At 49.7% G+C, this 17,973-nt stretch overlaps 1 protein-coding gene across 1 annotated transcript; it reads right to left on the bottom strand.

Annotated features, from left to right (window-relative positions):
* Nucleotides 1–4,880: 4,880 nt before the first annotated feature.
* Nucleotides 4,881–9,095, bottom strand: LYPD5 (LY6/PLAUR domain containing 5). Its single transcript, XM_090260592.1, has 5 exons — nucleotides 8,949–9,095; nucleotides 7,035–7,163; nucleotides 6,343–6,519; nucleotides 6,025–6,171; nucleotides 4,881–5,721 (listed from the first exon to the last, which is right to left on the bottom strand). The coding sequence occupies exons 1-5, from the start codon at nucleotides 9,004–9,006 to the stop codon at nucleotides 5,459–5,461; spliced, it is 774 nt and encodes a 257-aa protein (XP_090116718.1). The 5' UTR covers nucleotides 9,007–9,095; the 3' UTR covers nucleotides 4,881–5,458.
* Nucleotides 9,096–17,973: the final 8,878 nt, after the last annotated feature.

Genomic DNA, 17,973 nt, shown 5'->3' with positions numbered 1-17,973 from the left:
CTGGGACACTGTCCAGCAGGTATTGGTCCTATCTACCTGTGTATCTACCCTTTTTATCACAGGAAACTTCAAAATACAGAAGGGAGCCGAAGAGAATAATAAACCCCCATGGATCCATTTAACAAGTACCAACACATAGTTAATTGCATTTCATCTCTGTCTCCACCCACTTCCTCACTTCCTCCGTTATTTTAATGCAAATCCCAGACATGATATCATTTAATTATATGTTGTCTTTAAAATTTTGTTTCTTTCTGTTGATTATGACTTACACATTGCTAAGCTCACAAATCTTAAGTGTACAGATTGGTGCAGGTCTTCCCATGTATAGAGCATCCCCATCATCACAGCTCACTCGCTGGCCCCCTGTCCCAACTGATGAACCAGAGACAGACAGTGTTCTGACCCCTATCACCAAAGATTAAAAAGCCACGATACGAGAGTCCAAAGACCTGGGCTTCGCCCTTGACTTTGCTGCTGACATCTTTTTTTTTTTTTTTTGTATGAAATCTACCATTTATGCAGCAAGTGCCTAAAATATAGAATCACATTGTGGACAAATAATTTTATAATGAACCCCCACGAAATCATCACACACACACACCCAGGGAGAGGATCACCACTCCCCAGAATCTTCCTGACCACAAACCCCTTCCCGGCTTCCAGAGGAAACCCCTATCCTCGCTTGTAAGGAACTTTGCTCCTCCTAACCCCCAACCCTCACACACTCTGTTTTCTCAATCTCTCCTTCTCCCTCCAAGCCCTTCAACACTAATTGCCTCCTGACCCTGGAAACCAAGAGTGAGTGACCCCATCACTAACCTCTCCCTGGTTTCCTTGGTTTCAATCTCACTCCCCCGGCCTGTCCCCTGTATGGCCGCAGGGAGAGCTTCCCATCACCTGGCTGTGACCATGCCTCTCCCACGCTCTAAGTCCTGCTGTAGCTCCCCATTGGCCATGGGGAAAAATTCAGGAAACTTTATCCTCACTCCCAGGGGCTCTGCCACCCTCTTCATCCTCATCTTCCTTTCTCATACTTTATACACAGACCAAGCCTTTGGCACATTGTCCTTTTTACCTGAAATGCCCTTCCTCCTGCTCCTTTGCCAATTCTCACTTGTCATTTAGGTGTCTTTTCAGAGATTCATTTCCATCAGAGGCCTTCCTTGGTCTTCCTCTTTGGAACTCCCTTAGACCCTCGTACTTCATGCTTTGCCCACCATGAGTTTCCAGGTTTGTGATTGCCCCTTTCCAGATCAGAAGGGCAGGGTGGGGTCTGACTCATCTCTGGGTCCCTGGCATCACCCAGCTCAGAGAATAGGTTATAAAGGTTTGCCAAGTGTCCCCCTCTGTAGCACTGCCTCTCACTGGTCTCTGCCAGCGTCCTGATGTCTCTCTGCCATCTGATCAAGTTTCCCGAGACCTTGTCATGGGCTGGTCCCTCTGACTGGAATGCTGTTCTCCACTCTGTTAGCCTGGTGACCCCCTACTCATCCTTCAGGACCCAGCACCCACTTTGTTCTCTATGAAGTGACCCCTGAGGTCCCAATGCCCCAACCGTCCAGTAAGAGGTTTCTTCTCTACGTTACAACCCTTCCAGCACAAGCACCCTCCTTATCTACTGCCCTGATTGCTCTTGGGGCTGCACCCATCTGGGCCCCAGTCATGTCCCCTGTCCAACCTGGAACTCCTCAGGGGTAGGGTTCCCCAGAATCATCCAGCACAGAAGGCTGAATTACAAATGTTTGTTGAATCTCTAGCAAGATTACTTCTGCCTCTGCATCTCTATTTGCATGAGCTGGGCCCTCTGCCTGGAACATCATTCCCTTTTCTGTCCATCTGGCATGCTTTAAGACCCGTCACCAGGCTCTCCTCCCTCTGGCACCAGCCCCTACATGTCCCTTCCCCAACACTGGCTCCTCTTCTCCCTGCACATCTCTCCGCCGTAGGCTCACGGCTGTCTGAGCATGGATCTGCCTCTCCCGTCAGACTGGGCCTCACCTCCACGGCCCCAGTACCCAGTGCCTGGCCAGGAACACAGGAGGATCTCAGTGAATGATGGACACCGATGAGTCTAAGTCCGTGTTCGGCAATGCCGGTTCCCCACCACCTTTGAGCTGCGTTTCCAAGATCCATGTATTAAGTGGTCCACTGTGTGTAAAGGGAAGCTTCGAGGGTGCAGGGCTCTCCCATTTCCTCCCACAACCAAGTCCCCCCCCACCCCCGCCACAGGGCTGCAGGATGTCTCCTCCTTTACTGCATGTTGCACACAGCCTTACTTTTGACCAGTGAATGAAGTGTGGCAATGGGCTCAGGCCCGTGAATGTCACTGGTCTTACCTCATACCCTGTCACCAGAAGAAGAGTGCCTGATAAAGAGTGGAGTGACTCAGTAATTGTTGCCGAGACCCTCGGAGGATGGGGTTCCGTCTCACAGGATGCAGCGCGTGCTTCGAGTGCTGACTCCCTCATTACCCGAATACATGGGTCTGCGTGGCAAGGGGTGGCAGGGGCTCCTCTCACTATTACAGACACCTAAGCCCACGCGCAGAATGTTTGCTTCCCACCCCCATGACTTTAAGCTCTGCTGGGTTGGCGGTCTTGGTTCCCTCTAGAGGACACAGTGACAATTCCACTGAACTGGAAGACGAGTCAGCCACCTGGCCATTTTGGGCTCCTCACCACGGAACCAACAGGCAAAGAAGAGGATTCCTATACTGCTGGCGTGACTGAGCTCAGTTACCAAGGGGAGATGGGGTTACTGCTTCACAGCGGTGCAGGAGGTCATGTCTAGGACCCAGGGACCTGTGCAAACCGAAGCGCTCTTAGTTTAAACTGAATCAGATTCAGCATGTTGATTCTCACTCCCTTCCACCTGCTCCCCTCTCGGGGAAAAGGCACCACCATTTACCCCGTCCCTCAGGCCAGAACCTCGGAGTTGTTTTTTCTTCGCTTCACGCCCTTTCACCAACGGATCAAGCAAGTCCTGCCAGCTCCACCAACAAAATCGATCCCGTTTCCAACTGTTCTCACTCCCAGGTGGCCTCCGCCGTCATCACATGCCTAGACTGGTGAGTATCCACCTCCTAGGTCTCGGCTTCTGTTCTTGCCACAGGGATTCTCTTAAGAAGCATGTACACAGGCAGACATGCTGCAGCACTCCATTTATATGAAGTGCAAACAAAGGCAACATTCACTTGTGATAAAGTCAGAGCAATGGCTACCTCCAGGTTAGGGAAGAGCCTCTGAAGGGCTAGGAGGGAGGCTTTGGAGCAGGGGCTGGAACTGTCCTAGATCTTGATCTGAGTGGAAGTTACCTGGGTGTAACACACAGAAAAATTGCACTGTATGCATTTTGCTGTGTTTTATATCTGGATGAAGTTACATGCAATTATATATGTATATAATTACATATATTATAATATATAGCATTATATAAACTACAAAATACCCATAATGTTATATGTATATTCATTATATATGTATGCACATATTATATACAATAATATAGAATTCCATATATATAGTCATGGTAACCCCCTGCTATAAAGCCTCATGGATTCTGTATCAGTATTAGATCAAGCAGAACAACAGAACTATGGCAAGGAACTGGCTTATGCAATTGTGGAGCTGGCCAGACAAGTTCACAACTCGCAGGGCAGGCTGTCTGGAAGGGCAGGGTGGCATTCTCAGGCACAGGCTGACGTGGCTGTCTGCAAGCAGATTTCTTTTCCAGGAAACCTCAGCTTGTCTCTTAAGGCCTGTCCACTGATTGAACGGTGCCCAGCCAGATGATGTAGGATAATCTCCCATCAACTGATCATGGACTTCAATTACATCTACAAAATACCTTTGCAGTAACACTGGAACTAGCATTTTGGACGAATAACGACTGTTGCCTAACCAAGTTGACCATCAGACTGGCTATCGTATCTTTAAACCACAGTTGCAATAAAATCCAAGTCTGCTTCTCCCACTAGAAAGGTCAGCTCCTTGAAAGTTGGAACTTTTGCCTGTTTTGTTCAGTGCTGTATGCCCAGCAACTAGAACAGTGCCTGGCATGTAGTAGGTGCTCAGTAAATGTGATGTTGACCAAGTAATGACACCCAGCTTCCCCTTCTATGTCAGGACGTGGAGACATCTAGAATCCTTCTCCTCTGACCTCACAGGAGCATGGCAGTGTTTCTGAGATGCCCTTTGCCCCACAAGGCTGCCCTTTGGGGGAGAGTGAGCAGGTGTGGGGGCCCATCCTTGCTCCACCACCCACTCTGAAATCACTCTATCACTGTGCCTTGGCAACCTGTCTGCAAAATGGGGGTGCAACTCCCCTTCTTGCTTGCCTCACTGGGTCGTTGGGAGGATCCAGTGGGAAAAAGGATGTGAAAGGGCCTTGAAAATCACGTGCACAGGAGGATGAAGTTCATGTGCTCACCTTAGTGTCCTGGACAGCCTGGGGTCCTTCCTACCTCCGGGTCTTCATCCAGGCAGTCCCCTTCACCTAGAACACTCTTCCTCCTACTTCGCTTTGCCAACATCTCTTTATGCTTTAGGAGTTTGATTAAGATTTGCTTCCTCCAGTAAGTCTTCTCTAATCTTCACTGGTTGGAGAAGTTTGCCTGGTTCAGCATTGCCTCAAGTGTGTTTCTGTCACACTGATCAACACCCATGTGTTTGGGAGGTGGGGTGGCCTCGTGGTTCGCGAGGCTGGGAATCACACTTCTGACTGTCCATGCACAGGCTACATGAGCTCAAGCAAGGGCCTGGACCTCTCATTTGCTCATCTGTCACACAGGGATTGTGACAATAGCCCACTTATGCTGAGCAAGTGTTGTGTCCCAGGTACTCTGTGTTCAGCTCATTAAATCCTGACTACAGCCATGGTGAAGTAGGTTTTGTCATTATCGTAGGTTTTATTTTCACTTCTGCCTTACAGGCAAGAAAACACAGGTACAGAGAAGTTAAGTAACTTGCCCAAGATCCCCCACAAACTAAAAGGTAGAGCTGGAATTCGAACCCATTCAGCCTGGTGCCAAAGTGTGGGCCCTTAACTTTTATGATATGATACCTCTCGAGCCTCTCATGATACTAATAAAGACATCATGTAGTTCCCCACTGGAGCTGCTCCTAGGCTCAGAGGGAGAGACAGGAAGCAGGGTCATGGGGTGCTGGGGCCTGGCTGGTGCTCAGCAAATAATATCTATGACCAGGTTTGCTGTTCATGAAGTGCAGGATGTGGCTGCACCTCCCCGCCCTGGGATGCTGGGGACCTCGCCCAGCTGCCCCCAGGCCTGCTGAGTAGGTGAGGGCAGGGCAGCGGCAGGGAAGTGGGAGGGACAGAGGCAGGAATGCAGCCCTTGTTTGACATCATTTCCCACATCACCGGAGTGATGGAGAGGAGTGAGGGGTGTGTGTGCGCCCTGCGCCAAGCATCCAGCTCATGAAGAGGCTGGAGAGGCTGTCTACAGGGAGAGGCAGAGGGGTCCTCCCAGAGTGCCAACCAGCAGGGGAACCGTGAGGAGCAGGGCCACCACGATGTGCGGCGCCAGGGGAGGGGTGGCGGCGGAAGCCATGGTGAAGGGCTGGCTCATGGAGGCCCGGTTGCAGAAGTGCCCGTCACAGCAGGAGCCCTGCAGCTCGATGTTCGTCCAGGGGCTGCTGGTGCCCATGACGGTGCAGGAGGGCCGGTGGCAGGTTCTGATGTACACGGGGACGGAGAAATTGCCTGGAGACAGGGACGACGGTCAGGAGGGGTCAGAACTGAAGGAGACCAGGGCCACGACTGGGGCCGAAGACTTGCGTCCAGTCTCCCCTCTTAGACTAGGGCCGCGCCTCCTCCCTCAGTGCCCGGTCACGCCTCCTTCTGACCGGGCTCTGCCTTCTCCTTCCAGGCCGGGGGCCATGCCCTCTCCCTCAGCGGAGGGCCACAGCTCTTCCTTCGGGGCCCTGTCTACCCGTGAGGCCTGCCTGGTGCCTCTGCCCACGGGCCTACCCGGCCCCGGGCCCTCCTGCCCTCCCAGCCCCTCACCAACGGTCATTCGGCCATTGCCCTGAAAGCAGACGCTTTGGTCCTGGTGACACTGCACCCGTCGGGACTTCTCCGGGGCGCAGTCCTCTGGGTGGATCCCCACGCAGGAGTAGCACTCGATGCCGCTGAGCGTCTGGGGGTTGGGCGCTGGCAAGAGAGCGTGGACTCACACCCGGGTGAGGGTTTCCCCGCGGGTCGCGCGGGTCCTGCGCTGCACGGGGCGCCCGCCTCCCGGGACGCGGGGGCTGGATGCCAACGAGCCGGGAGGAGGGGCCCCGCGGGGGCCCCGCCCGCGCCCCGCCCCCGCCGTGGGCATACCTGGGCTCAGGTTGGGGATGGAGTCGTGGGTCAGGAGGTCGTCGTTGCACCAGTCGGTCGTGCAGCCGCGCACAACCGAGTAGTCGGGCGGCAGCGCGTTGTCGTTCGACTGCATCTGGCCGGTGGACGGGCCGGTCCAGCAGCCCTTCTGAACCATGGTCACCGAGGCGCGGTACCCTGCGCGCGGGAGGGGACGGGCCAGTGCGCTGGCTGCCTCCTCCCCCCCTTCCTCCTCCTCTCCCACCCCCTCCCTCTCACCTCTGCTCTCCACCTGCCCCCCTCTCTCCAGTCTCCTCCTCTCCCCTCTCACTTACCTTCCTTCTCCCTCCTGCCCTGCCCTTTCCTCCCCGCCTCCCGCTCCCACTCCCCTTCCCTGGCCATCTCCTCCCCTGAGCCCTTGCCCTCGCCTGTCCTCCCCTGCTCTCCTCTTCTCCGCCTCCTCGCCCCTCTCCCACCTCCTCTTCCTGGCTGCCTGCTGCCTCCTCCTCCTTCCCCACCTCTCACCCTCATCCACCCGTTTCTTTCTCTTCTCTTCCCTTTCTCCCAGCTCCTTCCTTGTCCTTCCCCTCCTCTCCTATCCAATTCCCCCCAACCCTTTGGCTCTGCCCCTCCCTCCCTAGTCTCTCATCCTTGTCCCTGTCCCCCACCGCTTTCTCTTCTGCACCCCATCTTTTTTTTTCCTGTTTCCTCACCAGTGTCCAGTGACATGACAGCCTCAGAGCATCCATAGGGACAGGAGATGTTGTCAAGTCTCATGCCACTGAGGTCAAAGGGCCCAAAGTAGGTGTGCTGAAAGCTGTAGCATTGCAGGGCTTGAGACACTGAGGAGAGGAGCAGGGGCGGGGTGAGAGGAGCAGGCCAGGCATGTGCCTGTCCCAGGTTCTCAGGGCTCCACCCTGCATATGACAGCCACAGCGGCCAAGCTGTTGTCTGAGGGGAGACAGGCCTTGCTGCCTTGAGAGAACCAGCATCTGCTGCCACCGCTGGTCATGGCTGTTCTCCCTGGTGACAGAGTAATGGCCTCTGTGCACCTGCCAGTCCAGTTTTCCCCACCCAGGCTGTTCCAGGGCTGGACTCTCTTCCAGGAAGCTAAGATGTAAATAAGGAGGAAGTGATTCACCCCTGCTCTGCTGGTCCCTATCCCAACTACACTCATGAGGTTCAGTTGCACTTAAAGACCCTTGAAGGAAAACAGATACTACAATACAGGCAGCGGGATGTGCAATCTCGTCCCACAAATACACATACACAACCACCCCAGCGATACACACAGGACACTTACACACCGACATAAATGCAAGAGGACAAAATTGACAGGCTCGTGCAAACCTCGCAGATGGACATACAGTATCTGAAGGCTCTATTCACACACAAAACAACTAGCACTCAGACCCTCCCATAGAAACCCCCAGACGAAAGCACAGCACCTCACACATGCAAAATTCTACTCACAGAGAGAAAAACCTGCAGATGTGAAACAAATAACCCCACGCAGAGACCCAGGAGCGCAGGAAGTCAAAGCCAGAGAGAAACAACAACAGGCCCAAGTGTCACAGACACACACGTAGAGAGACCACAGTTGTGCAGTTAGAGGTACACAAAAAAGACCCGCAAAAACATACAATTTAAAATCATAGATAGATATGAAGACACAGGTACACAGAGCAACAGATACACATCAAAATACCCCAATGCATGTACACAGAGATAAATATAGGCCTACCGATCACAGAGATGCACAAATACAAAGGGAGACACACATGCAGCTCTTTTATTAAAAAAGTGAAGCTGAGTGATAAACACACCCATAAAAGCACTGGTTCAAACACCCAGACATCAAAACCAGATACAGAGAAACGCACACAAGCACAGAGACCCACAGGATATGGTGACACATAGACACACACACACCCAGGCTTATCTCGCACAGATGCGCACATAAGTCAGTTGTGTGCAGACAGCTCCTTTCCACCTTCCGACTCCTTGTGTTTGTAACCACTTCAGTCCCCATGAGTATGTCCCTGTTCCTACCCAAACTAGGGGGAGGGGTTGGCTGAGGATGAGGCCAAGGTTCCCTGACAGTTTGGAAAGAACCTCCATTGCTCCCCAGAAGTAACCTTGAATGGGGCTGTGGGCAAGAAGGGTGAGAAAGGCTGAAGTGCCAGAAAGAGGGAAAATGGAGAAACTGATAGTGGAAGAGAAATGAAGAGGACACAGTCTCCAAGCCTCTCCGTGACCAAGGATCAGGAGTCCAGAACCCCAGCCCCTCCTCCCTCAGACCCAGGGGTCTGGGCCACCAGTCCCTACCCTCTTAGACCCAGGAGTCCAGGCCCCCAGCCCCTCCTCCCTCAGACCCAGGAGTCAAGGTCCCCACGAGGCCCTTCTTGTCATTGGACTCAGAAGACTGCCCTGGCTGTGGTGGCCCAGTGAATTGAGTGCCAGCCTTTGAACCAAAGGGTCGATGGTTTGATTCCCAGTCAGAGCACATGCCTGGCTCGCAGGCTGGGTCCCCTGTTGGGGGCACGCGAGAGACAACCACACATTGTCTCCCTCTCTTTCTCCCTCCCTCTCCCTATAAATAAATAAATAAGTGGAAGTCCACATACTGTTTAGGCAGAGCACAGCCCCATAGAGGCAGAGCAGGATGGCTCTGGAGACTTCCATCGCCAGGTTCTGGAGCTGAGCAGAGACACCGTGGACAGCTCCTCCTGCTCTGATTTCTGCCTGGCTCGTTCTCCCTGCCAAGCTCCAGGCATCCCAGCTCCCCAGCTTGGCAGGATTCCTCCACCTCCGCCCTCCCTCTCTAGGGCTGGTCTCCTCCTAGATATTCTTGGTGGGGCCATGATGACTCCTGGGTCTGAGGGAGGAGGGGCTGGGGGCCTGGACTCCTGGGTCTGAGAGAGGGGGCAGCTAGCCACCTACAGCCTTTAATATTGGAAGAATCTGCATTTTGCTGGCTCTCTTTCTGCCCCATCCCCCACACTGTGGTCTAACCTGAGGTTGGCACACATGGCTTCTTGATCTCTCTTCTTTTCTTCCACCCCGATACACATAACCCACATACTCAGACACACACAGGCTGCAATCCTGGGGCCATGTCTCCAAACCCAGAGACACAAAACATCAGCCCTTCCCCAAAACTTCTGGGAACTCCTCTCTCCCCAGTCCCCCACCCCCACTCAGCATCAAGCACCCCTCTGTCTTCCGGCCATGTTCTCCCTGGATTGGGCTATTGTCTGTCTCCCCCACCAGACTGTGAACTCCTCAGGGGCCTCAGGGGATGTTTGCTACATTGTAGGAATAAATGAAACAATGAATGTACAAACAGAGAGGGAAGTGGCAGTGAGAGGGAGAGAGACAGGGAGGGAGAGAGAGGAGTCCCAGATGCAGAAAGACAGTGTGCCCAGACGTAAAGGTAGACACACAAACTCAGACACCCCAATAAACAGGACATGCCCACAGATGGCATTTAGTAAATGTTTATTAGATTAGTAAATGAACAAATTTCAAAAGCTGGATAAGAAAGAGAACAGGCAGACAACCAGGGGGCACAGACAGACAGACCCATGTGGATACTTCAGCATAGGGCTGATGGGGACACCCAGGTGGATGTCCCTGCAGGCAGTGGGAGCTGGGGCAGAGACCCCTGGTCAGTCCTCCAGGTGCCCCTCTGCCTGCCACTTGGAGGAGCTGCTTGCTGGGAGCACATCCACTCTCTGTGCTGTGCAGGGTGAGCAGCAGGCACGTGCAGAGACCTAGAGTCACGAAGCCACAGATGGATGGGACAGTTGACAATAACCATGGTGACCAGGACAGCCTTAACTGTCCCCTGAACTTGACTAAATTTCGCACACATTTCTTCCTGACTCTAAGTATGTGCCCTCCCACCTCGCCTTCCCTTTTATCAGAGCATTTACGTTAGAAAACTTGTCATTGTAAATTCTTTGTCTGTCCCTTTGAAATGTAGATAAATGTTGGCCCCACCCCTTGCCAGTTTTACCACCGAGGAATGCCTTCCTCAGGGACCTGGGCGCCACCCCTTTGAAATGTCATCATCCCGGAAAGCAGCACCCCTGTCTCCCAGCTCCATAGGAGGGCAGGAGCTGAACTTGACTAAGCGACAATTAGCGAGCACAGGTGGCCTAACCACAGAGCAAAACATTTGCAGACTCTGATGACTCCGTGTGCTGGACACATCCCGCGGACCACGCTCCCTCTCCTGAGCCTCCAGCTCCGTTGTTCCTTCCACCAGCTCCGTTGTTCCTTCCACTCGCCTGTCCAGAGCTTAAAAACCTTCCCACCTTTTGTTTCCGTGGAGTTGAGTTCAGTCACTCTCCCATACTGCACGGTCTTGAATAAAGTCTCCTGTGCCTGTTTGACTTTGTTGGGTGCAATTTTTCTTTGACAGACACCCAGGCACTGCGGGCACCCCCAGGGTTCTGGACTCTCGTGGGCATGGCATGGCCCCCCTCACCCTCATCTTGCCACACCCCTGCCCCTCGCATTAGGTCTCAATCCCTGCCTCTCCCAACCTGTTTTGCATCCAAATTATTATTCCTGTTTCTCCTGTCCCCACCTCAGGCTGTCTGTCTGGGCCTGAGCACACAGGGCCGGGCTGGGGCTAAGGGCTTCTGGGAAGTGGAGGCTGGCCTAGGAAGGGGGCTGGGGTTTCTGAAGCCCTTGTGGAAGGTGAAGGCTTTGAAGGTGTTCACAGTGGCTCCCTGATGCAGCGGTCTAGGCTTGAAGAGTCGCCAGCCCAGCCCATTATTGTGTGTGTGGCTGGGTGTATGTGTGAGTGTGTGTGTGTGTGATTTTAAATCTGGTACCTCCAGGTATTTCTGGAGGCTGCGAGAAAGCAGGTAGAAAGCTCTCCATTGCAAGTAGTGAAAGAAGTCAAGTGGAGACCCAGTGACTTGGGTGTAGGGATTTGGGCAGAGTTCTGGCATCCCTAGAGAGCGGTGCACCATGACTCGGAGCTCCCGATGAACCCAGAGATTCTTTCTTTTTTTTTTTTGGCGAGGGGAGACTCTTTTTAGTGATTAAACTTTAGAAATTAAGTAATTAATTAAGAGAGTGGGAAAAAGTGAGGGTGTTTTTTCATAGCCATGAAGGTGCCATTTTAAAAACTTTTTACTGTAGATATTTTCAAGCACACACAAATATACAGGAAATAGTGTGCTCACCACTCAGATGCAATATTTTTATTATATTTTATTTTTAAATTATAGTTTATTGATTATGTTATTACAGTTGTACTGAATTTTCCCCTTTTGTCCCCCTCCACCCAGCACCCCCAACTCCCTCAGGCAATCCTGACACCATTGCCCATGTCCATGGGTCATGCATAAGTTCTTTGGCTGCTCCATTTCCTATGCTGTACTTTACATCCCCGTGGCTGTTCTGTAATAACCTGTTTGTACTTCTTAATCCCCTCACCTCTTCACCCATTCCCTTACGCCCACTACCATCTGACAACCATCAAAATGCACTCCATATCCATGATTCTCTCTCTGTTCTTCTTGTTTGCTTAGTTTGTTTTTTAGATTCAATTGTTGACAGGTATGTATTTACATGTATTGCCATTTTATTGTTCCTAGTTTGATCTTCTTTTCTTAAATAAGTCCTTTTAACATTTCATATAATAATGGTTTCATGATGATGAACTCCTTTAGTTTTTTCTTGACTGGGAGGCTTTCTTTTTGCCCTTCAATTCTAAATTATAGCTCTGCTGGGTAGAGCAATCTTGGCTGTAGGTCTTTGCCTTACATGACTTCGAATATTTCTTGCCAGTCCCCTCTTGCCTGCAAAGTTTCATTTGAGAAATCAGCTGACCACCTTATGAGAGCTCCTTTGTAGGTAACTCTCTGCTTTTCTCTTACTGCTTGTAAGAGATTCTCTCCTTATCTTTAATCTTTGGCATTTTAACTATGATGTGTCTTGGAGTGGGCCTCTTTGCATCCATCTTGTTTGGGACTCTATGTGTTTTCTGGACCTTCATGTCTATTTCCTTCATCAAATTAGGGCAGTTTTCTTTCATTATTTTTTCAAATAGATTTCCAATTACTTGCTCTTTCTCTTCTCCTTCCAGCACCCATATATGAGGCGAATGTTGGACCGCTTGAAGTTGTCCCAGAGGCTGCTTACATTATTCTAATTTTTTTAAATATTTTTTTTCTTCTTCTTGTTCCAATTGGTTGTTTTTTGCCTCCTTATGTTCCATATCATTAATTTGATTCTTGGCTTCATCCACTCTACTGTTGTTTCCCTGTAAGTTGTTCTTTATTTCAATTTGTGTATCCTTCATTTCTGACTGGATCTTTTTTATGCTGTTGAAGTCCTCACTAAATCCTTGAACATCCTTATAAGCAGTGTTTTGAACTCTGCATCTGATACATTGAACTCTGTATCTGACAGATTGCTTATCTCCATTTTGTTTAGTTCTCTTTCTGGATTTTGATCTGCTCTTTCGTTTGGGCCAAGTTTTTTTCTCTTCATTTTGGCAGCCTCCCTGTGTTTGTTTCCATGTATTAGGTAGAGCTGCTTTAACCCTGTTCTTTGGTAGTGTGGCCTAATATAGTAGGTGTCCTGAAGGATCCAGTAGCACAACCTCCCCTATCACCCAAGCTGGGTACTCAAGGTATGCCCTTCGTGTGGGCTGAGTACACTCTCCTCTTGAATTTGAGTCTTGGTTGCTGTTGGCAGGTCAATGGCAGGGACCTACCCAGGCCAGTCAGCTGCAAGGACTGGCTGTGACCACTGACCACAAACCTCCACCCTCTGTGGAGGATCAGCTGTGCAGGGGCAGGGTGGTGGTGCTCCCTCATGGTATGTAGCTGTCCACTGGGTGCACAGGTTCTGGAGTTTCCAAAGTGGTGCAGGCCAAGGTCAGACCCCCCCTGTGCTTTGCCTGGGGCCACGCTGCCTGAGCTGTAGAGCAACCTGAGATGCCTGTTATTTTTGCTCGGTTTGGTGATTCCCATGTGAAGCCAAGCTGTGAATCTAGGCTGGCAGCTACTTGTACTGTGTCTGAGACCACTAAATGAGGGGTAAGGCAGGGCTAGGTACTCACTGAGTCCCACTGTTGCTTATTTGAGAGGATTTAGGAATTTGTGAAGCTGGAGCCAAGTTCAGTCATTCATATGGAAAAACTACGGTTAACAGCTGTAAGTTGAGTAGAAGCAGCCTCAGGGGATCTCTGGGGCAGGCAAACAGTGTTAGCCAGGTTGATGGAGTCTCAGGTATGGCATCAACCTGCCCAGAGCCTGCCTTTCTGCCTGGTAGAAGGAAGCTGTCCCCCAGCTCTTGCCTTGATGCGAGAAACTTCAGTTCCTCCCCATATGCCACTGGTGCCTTTCAAGATGCTACTCCGGTGCTGGAGCTCAGAGGGAGTGAGTCTGAGTAAGTTCTTATGTGGGTTCTTTAAGAGGAACTACTTGGGACTCCAGAAGTTTCTTCTCCTGACTCAATCATTGCTGGTTTTTGCAGCCAGAAGTTATGGGGACTTATCTTCCTGGCACAGGTACCCTGGGCTGTGGGGCCTGGTGTGGGGCACGGTCTCCTTGCTCCTGAGATATCCCTCCTAAATTTTTATCCACCACACGTGATTGTGGGACCAGCCAGTGCTGTGTCTCCTCCCCTCTTGCCAGTCTGGATGGATGTGGTTTCTTTAATTCCATACTTGTCAGACTCCCATTCAACTCAGTTTCTGCCAGTTCTGAGTGATGGTTGTTCTATAACTTAGTTGTAATTTGATGTGGTTGTGCAAGAAGGTGAGTCATGTGTACCTATGTCACCATCTTGACTAGAAATTTCAATTTTTTATTGACTAGGAGAGAAGAAGGGAAAGAGAAACATTGATTTCTTATTTCCATGTATCTGTGCACTCGTTGTTTGATTATTGTATGTGTCCTGACTGGGGATCAAACCCCCAATCTTGGTGTATGGGGAGGATGCTCTAACCAACTGAGCTACCTGGCCAGAGCTCTGATTCAACAGTTTTAAATGTATCACTGATCTTGTGTTATTTTCCCCCTTTTTGGTGCTCACAAGGGCACTGAATTGGGTTCCCGCATTATTTTGCTCAAAATATTAATTTCAGTTAAAACACCATTTAAAAGTACATGATTTTCAAAGTGTAAATTTAGCTTACATTCTAAGATGCAAATCTTTATGAATGCCATGAACAATTTCTGAAAGGGGCCATCCACAACCTTGTAATTGAATTCTTAGCCAATTTTCTCTTTGCATATTGAATGGCCTCAAATTTATTTATGATGAATGTGTAACAGTGGAAAACTGTAATGGTGGGAACTTGTAATCCATTCCACCATGCATTTATATTGTTTCTGTAAGTGCTGACTCTGACTAATATGTAGCTTGTAGATGAACAGCATGTTTGTATAAGAATCCTAGGAACTAACTTCAAAATATACAGATCCTGACCTTCAGGCATCCCAGCTCTGGGAGGTTTGCTGACCTTCAACTGTGGGGCCAGGATGACGCGGAGATGACGCAAAGCCAGGATGGTGAAACCAGGATGACACACTGGACCATCACTGTTATTGAAACAGACTGTGTTCGTCTGCATGTAGAGAACTTTTCAACCCCCTCCTGTGATCTCTTTGTTTTGTCCCCCTCTCCTTCCTTATAAAAACCTCTGCCTGCACTGAGAGGTGGAGATGGGCTTTGAGATAGGGGCCCCCATCTTGCAGGCGGCTGGCATCGGAATAAACCACTTTCCTTTCCATTGGCACCTGCCTCGTGAGTATTGGCTTTCACAGCAGCAGGCAGCTGGACTTGCTTTCTGTTACAAATGTATTTTCAACATTTATCCCAACATTTATTAGGAGCTGAAGAGTACTTATAGAGTGCTTGAATGATATTTAAAATTCAGTGGTATAGAAAGAAATTTTGGCTGCTTAGTCATTATCCAGTTTAAAGAAGGTGGAGAACAAGGGTTTGCTCCTCCAAGAAGAGAGAAAGAAGGCAAGTCGGGTGTTACTTAGAGTCTCTGCCCCAGAACCAACCACCTACTGGAGCATCTGTCTGACATCCTCAACTGCCTGGTGTTTGAGTACCCAAATGTGTCTGTTTGAATGCCTTAGAATTCTCTCAAGGACCTTCTGATGTATTCCAGAAGCTTCCAAGCACCTTTCCATTTCCATACACTTTTGTAAATACCTGACCTCTTAAATGCTTTATTTTCAGATTTGGTTTGTGTAAGCAGTTTCCTAAATGTGTACATCATCTGTCTCCTGCTAGATCATCTACTGGACAACAATCCCTAGAGTTTATACGTAGGAATAGGTGTAATCTGGAAACCTGTCCATCTAGCAAATACTTACTAACTGACTTGTTAGCGACAAACAGGCTTTGTAGCCAAAATAATTGAGAAACACTTAGTATTCCTAATTTTATTTGAAATAAGTCCATTAATCAAGCATTCAATAATTGTAATGGCTTGTGTATTTTTATGTCACCCCCTAGATGATGTCAATCTTAATGTTCTGAATAAACATTTTTTTCACAAGTAACCAGAATTGCGGAGTTCTCTTCTGGAACTCTGGCCACTGCCTTGCCGAAACTGAATTGTATATATTGTGCACCAATATTTTCTTCTGTTATTTTCACATAAACCCTGCAACACCAGTATTTCTTTTTCAAATCAGATTTTAATTTTTATTTTTTTACCATTCAGTAGTGTTAAGTATATTCATATTATTGTGCAACACATCTCTAGAACTTTTTCATCTTTCAAAACTGAAATTGCAGATCTGTGTTTTTTTAAAAAAGCGGGTGACTTCTGGCTAAGATGGAGGCATAGACAGACATGCTGTGTCTCCCCCCACAACTCAGAAGGAATACAACTACCTCAAAACTAGGAACAACCAGAAGTTCCAGAAAATCAAGCTGCATGGAAGTCCAGCAAACAAAGATATAAAGAAGAAATACTCATCCAGACAGGTAGGAGGGGCACAGCCGGGGCAACTAGGACGTGGTGTGGTGGCGGCGGCGGCGGCAGCAGCAGCGGCAGCAGCGGTGGCAGCGGCAGGCTGGCAGAAAGTACAGTCACACATTTTAAAAAGTTAGGAGGGACACCTGGGGAGCATTCTCAGCTCCTCACAAGACATCGAAGCTCACGGTCCCAGCACCAGGGAAAATCAAGCCTCATTGCTTCTGACTGTGCAGACCAGTGGGGGTTGGGGCGGAGGCAGCAACTGCCAGTCTCAGCAGAGTCCACTTGTTTAAAGGGCCCCCACGGTCCTAGGACATCCGCAGGCCCACCCACTCTGGAAATGACAGCCAGGGCAGCGCCCAGAGGGGCACCAGTCCGGTGAGGAAGTGGGAAAGGTGCCTGGAAAAGGGGCGAGTGCTGGGCTGGCAGCATTGTTCCCCCTCGGACCCCTCCCCCACATACAGCGCCACAACGTGGTGAAACAGGTCGCCCTAAACTGATGAATCCCTAAGGCTCCACCCGTTAAATCGTAACAGGAGCGACAGCTCTACCTGGGGTGCGGAGGCAAACACAGGAGCATGGCAGAATGAGGAGACAGAGAAGTATGGCCCAAAAGGGGGAACGGATCAAGGTTCCAGTAGGAGAACTAAGCGACGAGGAGATAGCCAACCTAACAGATGAGGAGATAGTCAACCTAACAGACACAGAATTCAAAACACTGGAGATAAAAGATGCTCACAGGCTTGACAGATATGCTTAAGTATGGCAAATGCATAAGAGAAGAAGTGAAGGTTATGCTAAGTGAAATGAAGGAAAATCCACACAAAACCAATGGTGAAGGGAAGGAGACCAGGGTTCAAATCAATGATTTAGAACATAAGGAAGAAAAAAGCAGTCAACCAGTGCAGAATGAGGAAGCAAGAATTGAAAACAATGAGAAAAACTTCCCAAATTTTGCGAAGGAGATGGACATACAGGTCTGGGAAGCGCGGAGGGTCCTGGGCAAGCTGGACCCAGAGGGGACCACACCAGGACTCATCATGATTGAGATGCCAAAGGTGAAAGATAAAGAGAGAGTCCTGGGGGCAGTAAGAGAGAGGCGGAGAGTGGCTTGTAGGAGGATGCCTGTAGGACTATCAGCTGATTTCTCAGAGGATGCTTTGCAGGCAGGAAGGGACTGGCAAGCAGTATTCAATGTGATGAAAAGCAACCTACAACCAAGATTACTCTATCCAGCAAGGCTATCATTTGGAATGAAGGGGCAGATAAAGTGCTTCCCAGACAAGGTGAAGCTAAAGGATTTCATCATCACCAAGCCATTATTATATGAAATGTCAAAGCGACTTACTTAAGAAAAAGGAGATCAAAACTATGAACACTAAAATGACAACAAACTCACAACTATCAACCACTGAATCTAAAAAATAAAAACAAAATTCAACTAAGCAAACCAGAGTAGGAACAGAATCATAGGTATGGGGATCATTTGGAGGGTTATCAGCTGGAGGGGGAGGAGGAGAAATGGGGAAATGATGCAGAGATTAGGAAGCATAATTGGTTGGTACAAAATAGACAGGGGGAAGTTAAGAATAATATAGGAAAGGGTGAAGCCAAAGAACTTATATGCACGACCCATGGACATGAACTAAGGGGGATGGGATTGTTGGAGGAAAGGG

Source organism: Furipterus horrens, unplaced genomic scaffold (assembly GCF_987537825.1).
Source record: "Furipterus horrens unplaced genomic scaffold, mFurHor1.1.pri manual_scaffold_13, whole genome shotgun sequence".
Lineage (NCBI taxonomy): Eukaryota > Metazoa > Chordata > Mammalia > Chiroptera > Furipteridae > Furipterus > Furipterus horrens.
This window is presented reverse-complemented; position numbering and strand designations above follow the sequence as displayed.